At 32.5% G+C, this 13,572-nt stretch overlaps 1 protein-coding gene across 4 annotated transcripts in view; it reads right to left on the reverse strand.

Moving 5' to 3' along the window:
• Dph6 (diphthamine biosynthesis 6) overlaps positions 1-13,572 on the reverse strand; it is a 172,813-nt gene that overhangs the window by 19,535 nt on the left and 139,706 nt on the right. For all 4 annotated transcript variants that reach the window (XR_009228382.1, XM_046461653.2, XM_046461655.2 and 1 more), the window contains one exon: positions 7,546-7,607. Coding sequence is in view for 3 of the 4 variants with exons in the window: in XM_046461653.2 (XP_046317609.1) it covers positions 7,546-7,607 (62 nt within the window). In the remaining variant the exon portion in view is untranslated. The remainder of the gene's footprint in view (positions 1-7,545; positions 7,608-13,572) is intronic.

Below are 13,572 nucleotides of genomic sequence, written 5' to 3' on the forward strand. Positions count from 1 at the left end.
TTTTTTCCACTATTTTCCATCCTCTTTTCTCTTGTGCTTCAGTATAGATATTTTATTTTACCTTATCTTCCAGTCAGTCACTATTTGTACATACAGCTGTATCTCATCTACTAGAAAACTCATATATTTATGTTCTTAATATCTGATAGTTAATTTTTTCTAAATTTTTTTATTAGCTACATATGACATTACAATGATCTTGGCAATTCATACATTTGAATCATTGGGGTATATTTCTCATTTTTCTAATTGTACAGATTGCAGAATCACACTGGTCATAGAGTCACCTATATACACACACCAATCATAATGTCTATCATATTCTGCTGCCCTTCCTATCCCCCCTACTCCTCCCCTCCCCTCCCATCATTTCTCTCTATCCAATCTAATGTGACACATTTTTTTTCTTTTTCTCATCACAACATCATACATGCATTCTGTATAACAATGAGGTTCTCCTTCCATCTTCCATGCAACTCGCCTTCTCCCTCTTTTTTCCTCCCACCTCTCTTCCCTATTTAGTGGTAGTCTTCTTTTCATGCTCTTCCTCCCTATCCCATTTTGAGTCACCCCCCCTTATATCAGAGAAGACATTTGACATTTGTTTTTTAGGGATTGGCTAACTTCACATAGCATAATCTGCTCGAATGCCATCCATTTCCCTGCAAATGCCATGATTTTGTTATTTTTTTAGTGCTGAGTAATATTCCATTGTGTATAAATGCCATATTTTTTAATCCATTCATCTATTGAAGGGCATCTAGGTTGGTTCCACATTCTAGCTATTGTGACTTGTGCTGCTATAAACATTGATGTGGCTGTGTCCCTATAGTATGCTCTTTTAAGGTCTTTTGGGTATAGTCTGAACTATAGTCTGGGGAATAGCTGGGTCAAATAATGGTTCCATTCCCAGCTTTCCAAGGAATCTCCATACTGCTTTCCAAATTGGCTGCACCAATTTGCAGTCCCACTAGCAATGTATGAGTGTACCTTTTTCCCCGAATCCTCGCCAGCAGTTATTGTTGTTTGACTTCATAATGGCTGCCATTCTTATTGGAGTGAGATGGTATCTTAGAGTAGTTTTAAATTGCATTTCTCTGATTGCTAGAGATGGTGAGCATTTTTTCATGTATTTGTTGATTGATTGTATATCCTCTTCTGAGAAGTGTATGTTCAAGTCCTTGGCCCATTTGTTGATTGGGCTATTTGTTTTTTTGTTGTTAAACTTTTTGAGTTCTTTGTATACTCTAGAGATTAGAGCTGTATCTGATGTTTGAGGGGTAAAAATTTGTTCCCAGGATGTAGGCTTCCTATTCACCTCACATATTATTTCTCTTGCTGAGAAAAACCTTTTTAGTTTGAATTGGTCCCATTTGTTGATTCTTGGTTTTAACTCTTGTGCTATAAGTGTCATATTAAGGAATTTGGGGCCTGTCCCCACGTGATGAAGATTAGGGCCAACTTTATCTTCTATTAGACGCAGAGTCTCTGGTTTGATTCCTAGCTCCTTGATCCATTTTGAGTTGACTTTTGTGCATGGTGAGAGAAAGGGATTCAATTTCATTTTGTTGCATATGGATTTCCAGTTCTCCCAGCACCATTTGTTGAAGATGCTATCTTTCTCTATTGCATGTGTTTAGCACCTTTGTCTAATATAAGGTAGTTGTAATTTTGTGGATTTGTCTCTGTGTCCTCTATTCTGTACCATTGGTCTACCAACCTGTTTGGCTGCCAGTACCATGCTGTTTTTGTTACTATTGCTCTATAGTTTAGTTTAAAATCTGGAATCGCGATACCACCAGTTTCACTCTTCCTGCTTAGAATTACTTTAGCTATTCTGGGTCTCTTATTTTTCCAGATGAATTTCATGATTGCTTTAATTAAAATCAGAGCTGAAATCTCAACAAAAGAAACAATCGAAAAAATTGACAAAACTAAAAGTTGGTTCTTTGAAAAAATAAATAAGATTGATAGATCACTAGCCATGCTAACAAAGAGAAGAAGGGAGAGAACCCAAATTACTGGCTTACGGGATGAAAAAGGCAACATCACAACAGACACTTCAGAAATACAGAATTAGAAATTATTTTGAAACCCTTTACTCTAATAAAATAGAGGATAGTGAAGGCATCGATAAATTCCTTAAGGCATATGAGCTACCCAGATTGAGTCAGGATGATATAAACAACCTAAACAGACCAATATCAAGTTAGGAAATAGAAGAAACCATCAAAAGACTACCAACCAAGAAAAGCCCAGGACCAGACAGATATACAGCAGAGTTTTACAAGAACTTTAAAGAGGAACTAATACCAATACTCTTCAATCTATTTCAGCGGATAGAAAAAGAGGGAGTACTTCCAAATTCATTCTATGAGGCCAACATCACCCTGATTCCAAAACCAGATAAAGACACTTCAAAGAAAGAAAAATTCAGACCAATATCTCTAATGAATATAGATGCAAAAATACTCAATAAAATTCTGGCAAATCGGATACAAAAACATATCAAAAAGATCGTGCACCATGACCAAGCAGGATTCATCCCCAGGATGCAAGGCTGGTTCAATATATGGAAATCAATAAATGTAATTCACCACATCAATAGACTTAAAGATAAGAACTATATGATCATCTCCATAGATGCTGAAAAAGCATTCGACAAAATACAGCATCGATTTAGGTTCAAAACACTAGAAAAATTAGGGATAACAGGAAATTACCTCAACATGGTAAAAGCTATATACACTAAGCCTCAGGCCAGCATCATTCTAAATGGAGAAAAATTGAAGGCATTCCCTTTAAAATCTGGAACAAGACAGGGATGCCCTCTCTCACCATTTCTATTCAACATAGTTCTTGAAACACTAGCTAGAGCAATTAGACAGATGAAAAAAATTAAAGGCATAAATATAGGAAAAGAAGAACTTAAATTAGCACTATTTGCTGATGACATGATCCTATGCCTAGCAGACCCAAAAAGTTCAACAAGAAACTTCTAGAACTAGTAAATGAATTCAGCAAAGTGGCAGGGTATAAAATCAATACTAATAAATCAAAGGCATTCCTGTATATCAGTGACAAATTCTCTGAAATGGAAATGAGGACAACTACTCCATTCACAATATCCTCAAAAAAAAAAAATAAATAAATAAAATACCTGGGAATCAACCTAACAAAAGAGGTGAAAGATCTATACAATGAAAACTACAGAACCCTGAAGAAAGAAATAGAAGAAGACCTTAGAAGATGGAAGGATTTACCTTGCTCATGGATTGGTAGAATTAATATTATTAAGATGGCCATATTACCAAAAGCACTTTACAGATTCAATACAATTCCCATCAAAATCCCAATGACATTCCTTGCTGAAATAGAAAATGCAATCATGATACTGTTATTTTTAAGATCGACAATTCCATCTGTTTATTTTATAGATGCTAACTCTCGTCTAAAATACTACATCTTCTCATCTATTTTACTGAGCATATTAGCCTTAACCATTTTGGAGTGTAAATCTGATAATTCCATTACATGGATATCCTCTGGGATGTTTCTATTGTCTATTTTTCTCTTGAGTTTCAGATAATTTATCAGGTCTCCTGATACACTAGGCAGTTTTGATTGCCTATTAAAAATTGTAAGCAAAGTATTTTAGAGGTAATTTGAAGTTCTGAATTATATTATCTTTCCCCAGAAAGAAACAGGTAATAAAAGTAGAACCCAATCACTTAAATCAGTCTAGAATTGACATGACTTTAAAGATAGATACGAATGCTTACAAAGGCTAGACTATTTTGGATTTATCTCTACTCCTAACATATAGCCCATTCAGTAGTTTCAACTAAAAAAAATCAAGGGAAGGATTACCATTACTTCTGATGCTCTGAATGCTAACTTTTGTCTCCCTTTCCCTATGAAACTGAATGCCTATTCATCTTCTCAGCTGGAGTTTCCCCCTCAGCTTCTTAACGTCTCTGTACTATTTCTGAATCAGAAATTACTTTGAAGGGGAAATAGGTGATGTTTGAGCTTTTGCTTTCTTTGAAAATCTGGCCCTTCAAATTATTACAGTTATGGCAATTCTCTAATGCCTTCTAATGTTATTTTTCATATAACTTTTATAGTTGTTTGTGGGAAAGGTAGTCTGATATAAGTAATTCCACCATAGCTGGAAATAAATATCTTCAATATTTATTAAAATTTAAAACATATATACCCTCAGACCCAGAATTTCCACTTCTACTATTTTATCCTACAGAAAAATACAACACGGACCCCAAACATATGTACAATAATGTTCACTCCAGCATTATTTGTAATAGCAAAAGACATTTAAACTCAATAAAGAGTAACGTCCACTAATAAGAAATAGGTTTGATTATAGAATATCCATGTAATTGAACACAATGACTATAAACAAATGCCATGGATTTGTACATGGTAAAATGCAAGATGAAAAAAATATGTATAGTATGCACCAATTTAGGTAAAAATGGATAAACACATGCATATATATTTGCATATGCCAAAATGTTTCTGAAGAAACACATTAGAATAGAAAAGAGAGGTAACTCTGGGAAAAACACAAAACATGAGTGCTTGGAATCACTGGAAGATTCTTTATTATTTTTTTTGTCTTGAGTTTATTATTCATATAATACAAATGTTAATTTTACAATAAACACTATGAAGAAAATAAGATATACCATGAGAAATATTATAAACAATAAAGAGCAAACTGCTACTCCAAGAAGGATTTTTTGTTGTTGTTTTTTAAGCAAAAAAGTCTCACAGTAGTGAATTATGAATTTAAACTTTAAAGATATCCTGAATTTAGCTAAAGGAGGGATAATGCTCAGAGAAGGGGAGTAGAATCATCAGTAGTTCAAAATTGATGAAACATAGGATATACGTAGTAGATTGTCATCTTACAAGCCTGATTTTCCTCAAGGATACATGAGTCAAGGGAAGGTGTTTAAACGTTTTATTTTGAGACAATGAGAAGCAACTCAAAAATTTATAAGTAAAGTGTGATAAGATCACCTTTGCACTTCCTGTACATTGTGGTTGTGGAACTGTGGATAATGAATCAACAAAGGAAAAGACAAATAGGAGAAAAACTTAAGCTAGAATCTAGCTGCAATAACCTAGAGGGGACTCTACTGTGGTTAACAATTGAGTATAAAAGGGGGCAGATAATGAGATATTTAGAAGGCAGAATTAAAAGATTTAGGGCTTTATTTATCAATAAAGGAGCATATGAAATCATTTATTACTATTTACTTTTTTTGACTTTGACAACTGTGTAGATAATGGAGCTCTTCACTGCCAGAAAATGGCACTGATAAATTAGGATAAGTAGAACTCATTTCTATGTTGTTGAAGTTCAGTATTTGGGACATTTAAGAGATGAAGGTGAATTTAAAACTGGTCAGAAAATCAGGTCTGGAAATAGATGAGGAACATAAATTTAATTGTTCTAAGATTCAAGTTGGCAGTTGAATTCATTGAGATATTTAAGATCATCACAGAAAGAAGGCTAGGGATGCAACCATACATATAAGAAATAGATTCTATATGAAAAGCCTCCACAAGAAAATAAGTACTCAGAAAGTCTTCAGAAGTGAGTAGTATCATAGAAGGAAACAGACCATAGTTTCAAGAGGGCACATATTCTTTTAGAGGAATCTAGAAATACAGGGTCTTAAATGTGTCAGTGGTATTAAGAAACTAGAAGATGATATACTGTACTTAATCCCTGTGTCAGAATTACCTAGTGCTTGAGTAAAGGTCATCATCTTTTGTCCTTCTGAACTGAAATTTCTTGAGGTTAAATGAGTATATGATTTTTAATAATGTCACCAGTGAACTATAGTTTTAGATCTGAAAACAACTAGAATAGATTGTAAATGCTTCAAGAATAAGGATCATGATTGATTAATTCATCATGTATACTTAGTGCTGTCTGCAGCATTTGTCACCTAACAGACCCTCAATAAATGTTAAATAATTTAAATATGGGATGAATAAATAGATGAAAAGATGAACAAGTACCTGAATGAAGAACTAAAGAACTAATGCCTACCAAAATCTTGGCAAGATTATTAGAACTTATGTTCTAGCGTGGCAATGGATGGCAATAAAGATACATAAGATAATGTGGAAAGACTGCTCTAGCTTGGCCAGCTAGGAAGAGGTTCTCTGAGGTGGCTATATTCGAGCTGTCAAATTATAAAAAGATACTAACCTTGTGATGGTCTGAGGAAAACATGCCAGGAAGGGTAAAGTTCAAGGAGGAAAAAAAAGGTAGTAAATGTGATGAAATAATAAAGAGGTATATGTGGCAATGGCTCAGTGAACAATATGGAAACTAGTAAAAGGTAAGCCTGAAAAGACTGATAGGATGCTGATGATACAGGGTCTCACAGGTTGTGATCTCATAGGAGTTTAGTTGTTACTCTAGCTTCAAAGAGAACCCATTTAAATTTTAAACAAAGCAGTCGTATAATTTGATTTACACTTTAAAAATGTCACTCTGGCATCTGTATGAATAATGAATTACAGAGGCCAATGGTGGAAATAAGTAGACCTGTTAGGGGCTGATGTAATATGCCAGACAAGAGATGCTTATGGTGTAGAGGTAGCAGTATAGAAAGTAAGGTATGCTTGAATTTAGAATATAATCTGGAGACAGAGCAGACAAGATCATGTTCATGTGTCACATATAGGAGGGGAGAAAGAAAGACTCCAAAGAATTTTGATTTAGCCTGCAGACAATGGCATTCATTTAGTTTTGAGGCATGAGGCAAAATTTGGGAAATAAAATAGAATGCAGAGGAAAATTTGGAGGTGTCAGTTTAGGTCCGAAGTGACAGGCATCCATATTAAGATGAAGACAAAGGGAATGGTAAAGAACAATGATATAAAAGCCAAATCAAGTATGTAGGGATGTAATTTGTGGTCTCTGTAGGCATTGGAGCATAGAAGAGAAATATGAGCTAGAAAGATTTAAGAATAATCAAAATAGACTTAATAATTAAAGTCGTGTGAGTAACTGTGATCACCCAGAAAAAGCTTATAGAGTGAAAATGGAATATCTACTATGAAAAACTGCCAAAAGAGATGAAGAAAGACCAGAAAAAAAGAAGGAAAACTAGAGAAGTGCGGCATCATTTTGGTGAATAGAAACATTTCAAGGAGTGCTTGTAACTGGCAAATAAAAATTAATGTCTACTGAGTTTAATAAAACAGGATCATTATCATCTTAGAGCTGTATCCATTTAGAGGTGAAAGAATTCAGACATGAGACATCTGAGACCAGGAAGTACTGACAAAGAATATAGATAACACTCCTAGTTTTTTTTTGTTTGAAGCAAAGATGATTTTCATAATTTTAAACGTTTTTTATATTCATTAGAAGTATAATTTCATAAGACATGCAATAAATATTTCTAAAATAAAAATCATTTTTATAGTCATAAGCATAGCACTTCTTTTTTCTTCCTTTATGCTTCTATATTTTGAAAAGTAGCATATTCTTACCTCTAAGAGATAAGGCTCCATCTCATCCAGCGTTTTCCCAAGATGTTTATCTGGATCTAAACCTGCCAAGAAAGATTTAAAAGTTTTTCTAGATAACTGTAGATAAAAGCTTAAAGACATATTCACCTTCCTTTTGCCCCTCTTACCTAGGAAAGCAGTGTGAATATATTTTAAGTTGCTTTTGTCTTAAAGTAAAATGTACTTTGCTAGTATTTACTTTCCTATTCTTCTTTTTGTGCTGATTTTCTTGCTCTTAAAAATAAGTTTCAGTTCATTTCAATAGCACTGCATCAATAATTAGATGCATTATTTTTATTCCTTTCTCTTTTTTGAGAAATTATAGTTAGAATTGGAAAAAGTATAATTTTAAAGATGTGAAATTTAAATCCTTGGTATTTTAATCATTGCAGTTTAGTTTACTCATGAACAACCATAAGAATTTTCTGATTTATCCTTATTTAATTTAAACTTGAAACTTTGCACTTTATGCCTGTAACTGTAGCAAGTTATGAGGCTGATGCCGGAGGATTTTAAGTTCGAGACCAGCCTGGACAACTTGGGGAAATGCTGTCTCAAAATAAAAATAAAAAGAATTGGGGATGTAGCTCAGTGGTAGAGCACCCCTGGGCTCAATAGCCATGAATGAAAGCAGAAAACAGAACAGTGGTAGAATGTTCTATCTATATAATTAATTTGCTTAATAGTATCACATGAGCACAAATAATCGTATTATTAAATAAACTGACATTTTGTTTTTATGACCACTTGTGCAACAATGTGTTTTCCAAGAAAAAGGGAAAACAACTCTAAAATCACTATTGTGTCAAGAGCATTTTCTTAGGCTACAATAAACAGATTCAACTAATATAACAGTAGAGTATGTAGGTGATGGAGCAATAATGAGAAGGAGGGAAAAACTCATACCACAAATCAACTACATAATTAAAGAATTCATTTTAGATATTTATTTCTATATGTACATTTATGGATTTAACTCCATTTAAGTAAGTTATTTTTATTTATAATTGATTAAAACATTCAGATTCTTAATTATACAAACTGATTAATAGTTTTCTTTTTTCAGTTGGATGCCTTTCTTGAGTAACATGACCTTTTTTCCTTTCTCTTTTAGTACTGGGGATTGAATCTGGGGTGCTATACCTTTGAACTAGTCCTTGTTTATTTTGAGATGGAGTGTCACTAAATTTTCCAGGCTGAACTTGAAAGTGTGCTCCTCATGCCTCAACCTCCTGAGTAGTTGGAATTTCAGGAATGCACCATCACACCCAGCAACATGACATTTCTTACAGCCAAAATTTCATAGTACCAAGGAGAAATGTAGGACTTATGGCTTCTTCTGCTATTGTGTATTATGTTAGATCATATTCAAAACAAAACAACTCAGACTGGTAGCAGTGGGTACATTATTTAAGTTAGCTTCCTTCATAGCAACCTAATTCTTGTGGTAGGCTGGGTGAACACATAAATGAACTCCTGACTATGTCCAATTACATTTCAATTCAATATATAAAATAAATAAATAAATGAAATACTTTGAAGTAACATAACATTTTATAAAAATTAACATTTTGCTACATAAGCCTTTTTTTTTTAAGTACTAAAATTGAATCTAGGGTCTCATTCATGCTAGGCAAGAGTTCTGAGCTGCATCCCTAGCCCTCACTAACTTTTCCTTAAGAAATTAAATACCACCAATGCAACAGAATTTCATAACATATCTACCACTAATCAATATGCTCTACTCTTTTCCATATGGATAATCATTCTTCTGAAGTTAGTGTAATACTTTTCAACTTTGATTTTGTAATTTTACTACAAATCTATGTCTATAAAACAGTATTTAGTATTGTTTGTGAATGTTAAAATTTTGCACAAATGATACAATTTTAAGTATTTTTTCAATTCACATTGTTAATGAGTTATGCAAATTTATTACTGTGGCTCTGGTTGATATTTTACCATTGAATTGCATTCCATTATATGGATGTATTCTCCAAGAGATGGACAGTTGGGGATTGGGTTGGTTCTGATTTCTTATTTACCATTGGTATTTTTTGTACTATGGTGAATATGCTTTAGAATAGAATTACTATGAGAGAGGAGAATAAATATTTTTATATATGCGTGTGTACACACATGTGTATCTTTCAATTCTATTAGATATTGCCAAATTTTCCCCTAAAGCAGCATTACTAATTTATACTTCCAACATCAGGGAATTATAATTCCCATTTCATATATTGCAAAAATAATTTAGTGTTGTTAAATGCTTTATTTATTAATTTTTGTGTTGTTGTGGTTTAAACTTGTGGCTTCATTCATGTTAGACAAGTACTCTATCTCTGAGATATACCAGATGTCAAATGTTTTGGCAATCTGATACATATACATACAAATATATATACATACATATGTATGTATATAAAATTATTTCACATATTGTTTTAATTTCCATTTTTTGATTACTGAAAGAAATTATTGTCTCATATTTCATTGCCTATTCATTCAGATTCTCACTTCTATGAATTATTTACCATTTGGTAATGGTAAGTTTTGTCTTTTATTTGATGATTCAAGTTCTTGATATATTCTAAACGCTAATCTTCTTTATTATGGACATTAAATACCTTCTCTAATCAGTCAACTGTCTTTATACTTTGTTTTTGTGGCAGTGTAGTGTATTTTGATAAATGGTGTTCTGCATTTTATAGTAGACAAGTGTGTATTTGTAAGTTTTTCCCTTTTGGGTTGATTGTCTATGTGCTTTACAATTTTTCTAATAGACTCATCTTTTTTTCCATAATTCTGAAGCAAAGCCATTATTAGTCTTGTGCTTATCAAATGTGTTTATATTATGAATTTGATGATGCTATTTGTATGCCATAAGTATGATGAATTTATTTTGGGGCAGAATAGTTTCTTATTGGTTGTTGTTTTATTCTTGACAGACCTTACCAGATGTTTGGCATCTAAGGGGGTCTTATCAAAGTGCCAAATTTTTGTTTGTGCCTTTAGTGTTTGACTTTTCATTTTCTTAGATTTTTGTCTTACTTTACCTTTTCTTCCTTCTTATTTTTAAATGTTTGCTAAATAGCTTATTTAATTCTAGCTTCTTGATTTGAACACTTGATTTACTTATAATTACATCTTTTTTAAAAATAGGATTTAAATACCAATATTGCACATCCAAAAAATTTGAGAAATTACACTTTATTTGTCATTTAGTTTTCCATATTTCATGATTTTTATTGCTATTAAGGAATCACTCTTGTGTGAACACATATATTTTCACTACTTTTTGTTGTTTACTAATTTGATTGTATTGAGGTTAAAGACTGCAGTTGTTATGATAATAACTCTTTAAAATTTGGTTAAGTTCAATAGTTAAACCTTACAAAAGAGAATTCACCAGGTCCAGACAGATTCACTGGTAATTTAACTAAACACCTAAGAAACAAATTATACCTATTCTCTATAGTCTCTTTTATAGGACAGAAGCAAAAAATATTTTCAAAAACCCATTTTAATGAGGCCAGTATTACCCTACTAGCAAAGTGAAAGCAATTACAAATAAAGAAAACTAAACACTAATATCTCTCATGAACACATGTAAAAATCTTCAACAAAATATTAGCAAATGGAACTTAAAAATATGTAGGTATATACTACGACCAAGTAGATTTATCCCTGGTATGGATGGCTAGTTAAACATCTGAAAATCAAGTTATGAAATCCATTACACCAGCAGAATAAAACAATAGTAAAAAAATCACATAATCCTATCAACAGATGTGAAAAAACATTTTACAAACTCAACATCCATTTATGATAAAAAAAAAAACTTTCAGTAAATGAGAAATAATGGAGAACTTCCTCATGTTATCAGAACTCTAATGATAATATCATATTCAATGGTGAGAAACTGAAGTTTTCTAACTAAGATGGGGAACAAGAAAAGGATATCCCATTTCCCTACTACTTTCAAAAAACTTATTAAGTTTTGCTAATGGAATGGAAAAGGAAATAAAATATATACAGAATAGAAAAGAAGAAAGAAAAAACTATATTTGTTTAAAGATGACATAATCATATATGTAGAAAATCTGAAAGAGTCAAGAAAAAATATTATAGGAATTAATAAATGATTATAGAATGATTGTAGAATACAAGGTTAATACACAAAACTCAATTGCTTTCCTACATACCAACAATAAACAAGTGGAATTTGTAATTAAAAATACAATGTCATTTACTCTAGTACTCCCAAAATAAATTAAGGTATATATTGACCATAATATAAATAAGATCAATGTAAGGAAAACTGCAAAACTCATGAATGAAATCAAATAACTAAATAAATGAAAAGATTTTCACACTTCTGGATAGAATCAATAATATCATGTTTTCCCCACTGTATACATATATTTATAGCACTGACAAACTACCAGAATGGTTGTGGGTATGAACAAACTAATTCTAAAGTACTTATGGAGGGACAAATGACCCAAGGTAGTCAACACATTAATGAACAAAGTCAGAAGTCTGATAATAACTTTAAGACTTACCATGAAGTTATAGTAATTAAGACAATGTGGCATATTGGCAAAATAGAACAGAGAAATAAATCAAAAAAGTAAAACAAGGAACCCAGACACAGATCCACATAAGTATAGTCTTATGATTTTTGGCCAAGGAGCAAAAACAATATAATGGAGAAAATATAATCTTGAATAGTTCTGGAATAGGTGAAAGATTCACATACAAAAAAACCTTATATCTTTCACAAAAATTGATCCAAAGATCTGAACCCAATCATTTAACATTCAATATTATCTGTCTGGACCTATTTTTATTATCTTGGTGTCTGTATTAGTCCATTTTGCATTACTATAATGAATTGCCTGAGGCTTTGTAATTTTATCAAGAAAAGAGATTTTATTTTGGTTCATCATTCTAGAAGTTCAAGGACAAGGGACTGCATCTGGTGATGGCCTTCTGACTAAGAGTTCCAGGGTGGCATACGGCATCACATAACAAGAGATAAGGAAAAGGCAAGTGCAGTATCTTCTGGACACTTTTTCTTATGTTATACAGCTATCAGTATTCAATTATCGGTATTCTTAATACCTCCAAAAGGCCATGCCTCTAAACACCATGGTCAGAATCTAAGTTTCTATTCAATAATTTTATTGGGCCTTCTAACTATAGGATCATGTTGTTGGCAAATAGAGATACTCTGAGCTTTTCTTTTCCTATTTGTATCACTTTAATTTTTTTTCTTTTGAAGATGGCATTGGCTAGAGTTTCAAAAACTATGCTGAAGAGAAGTGGTGAAAGAGGGCCTCCCTGTCTTGTTCTAGTTTTTAGAAGAAATGCTTTCAGTTTTTGTCCATATAAAATCATGCTGGACTTGGGTTTAGTACATATACTTTTGCAATGTTGAGGTATGTTCCTACTATCCCTACTTTTTCCAGTGTTTTAAACATAAATGACTGCTGTATTTTGTCAAATGCCTTTTCTGCATCTTCTGAGATAATCATGTGATTCTTTTAAGTCTACTTATCAGGTGAATTACATTTACTGATTTTGGTATGTTCCACCAACCTTGCATCCCTGGGATGAAACCCACTTCATCATGGCGCACTATCTTCTAAATGTGTTTTTGTATGCAATTTGCTCGTATTTTATTAAGAATTTCTGCATCTTTACCAAAAGAACTTAAAATCGGTATACTATAGTGATACAATTGGTGTACTATAGTGATGAGGACACATGAATGCTCATAGGAGCTCAATCGACAATTCCTAAGCTATGGAACCAACCTAGGTTGCCCTTCAAAAGATGAATGAATAAAGAAAATGTATTATATATACACAATAGAATATCACTCAGACATAAAGAAGAATGAAATTATGGCATTTGCCAGTGAATGGATGGAACTGGAAGATACCATGTTAAGTCCAATAAGCCAATTCTAAAAAACCAAAGGCTAAATGTTCTCTGCTA

Source organism: Marmota monax, unplaced genomic scaffold (assembly GCF_021218885.2).
Source record: "Marmota monax isolate L192 unplaced genomic scaffold, Marmota_monax_Labrador192_F-V1.1 WCK01_AAM20220418_F8-fsc00001, whole genome shotgun sequence".
NCBI classification, from domain to species: Eukaryota; Metazoa; Chordata; class Mammalia; order Rodentia; family Sciuridae; genus Marmota; species Marmota monax.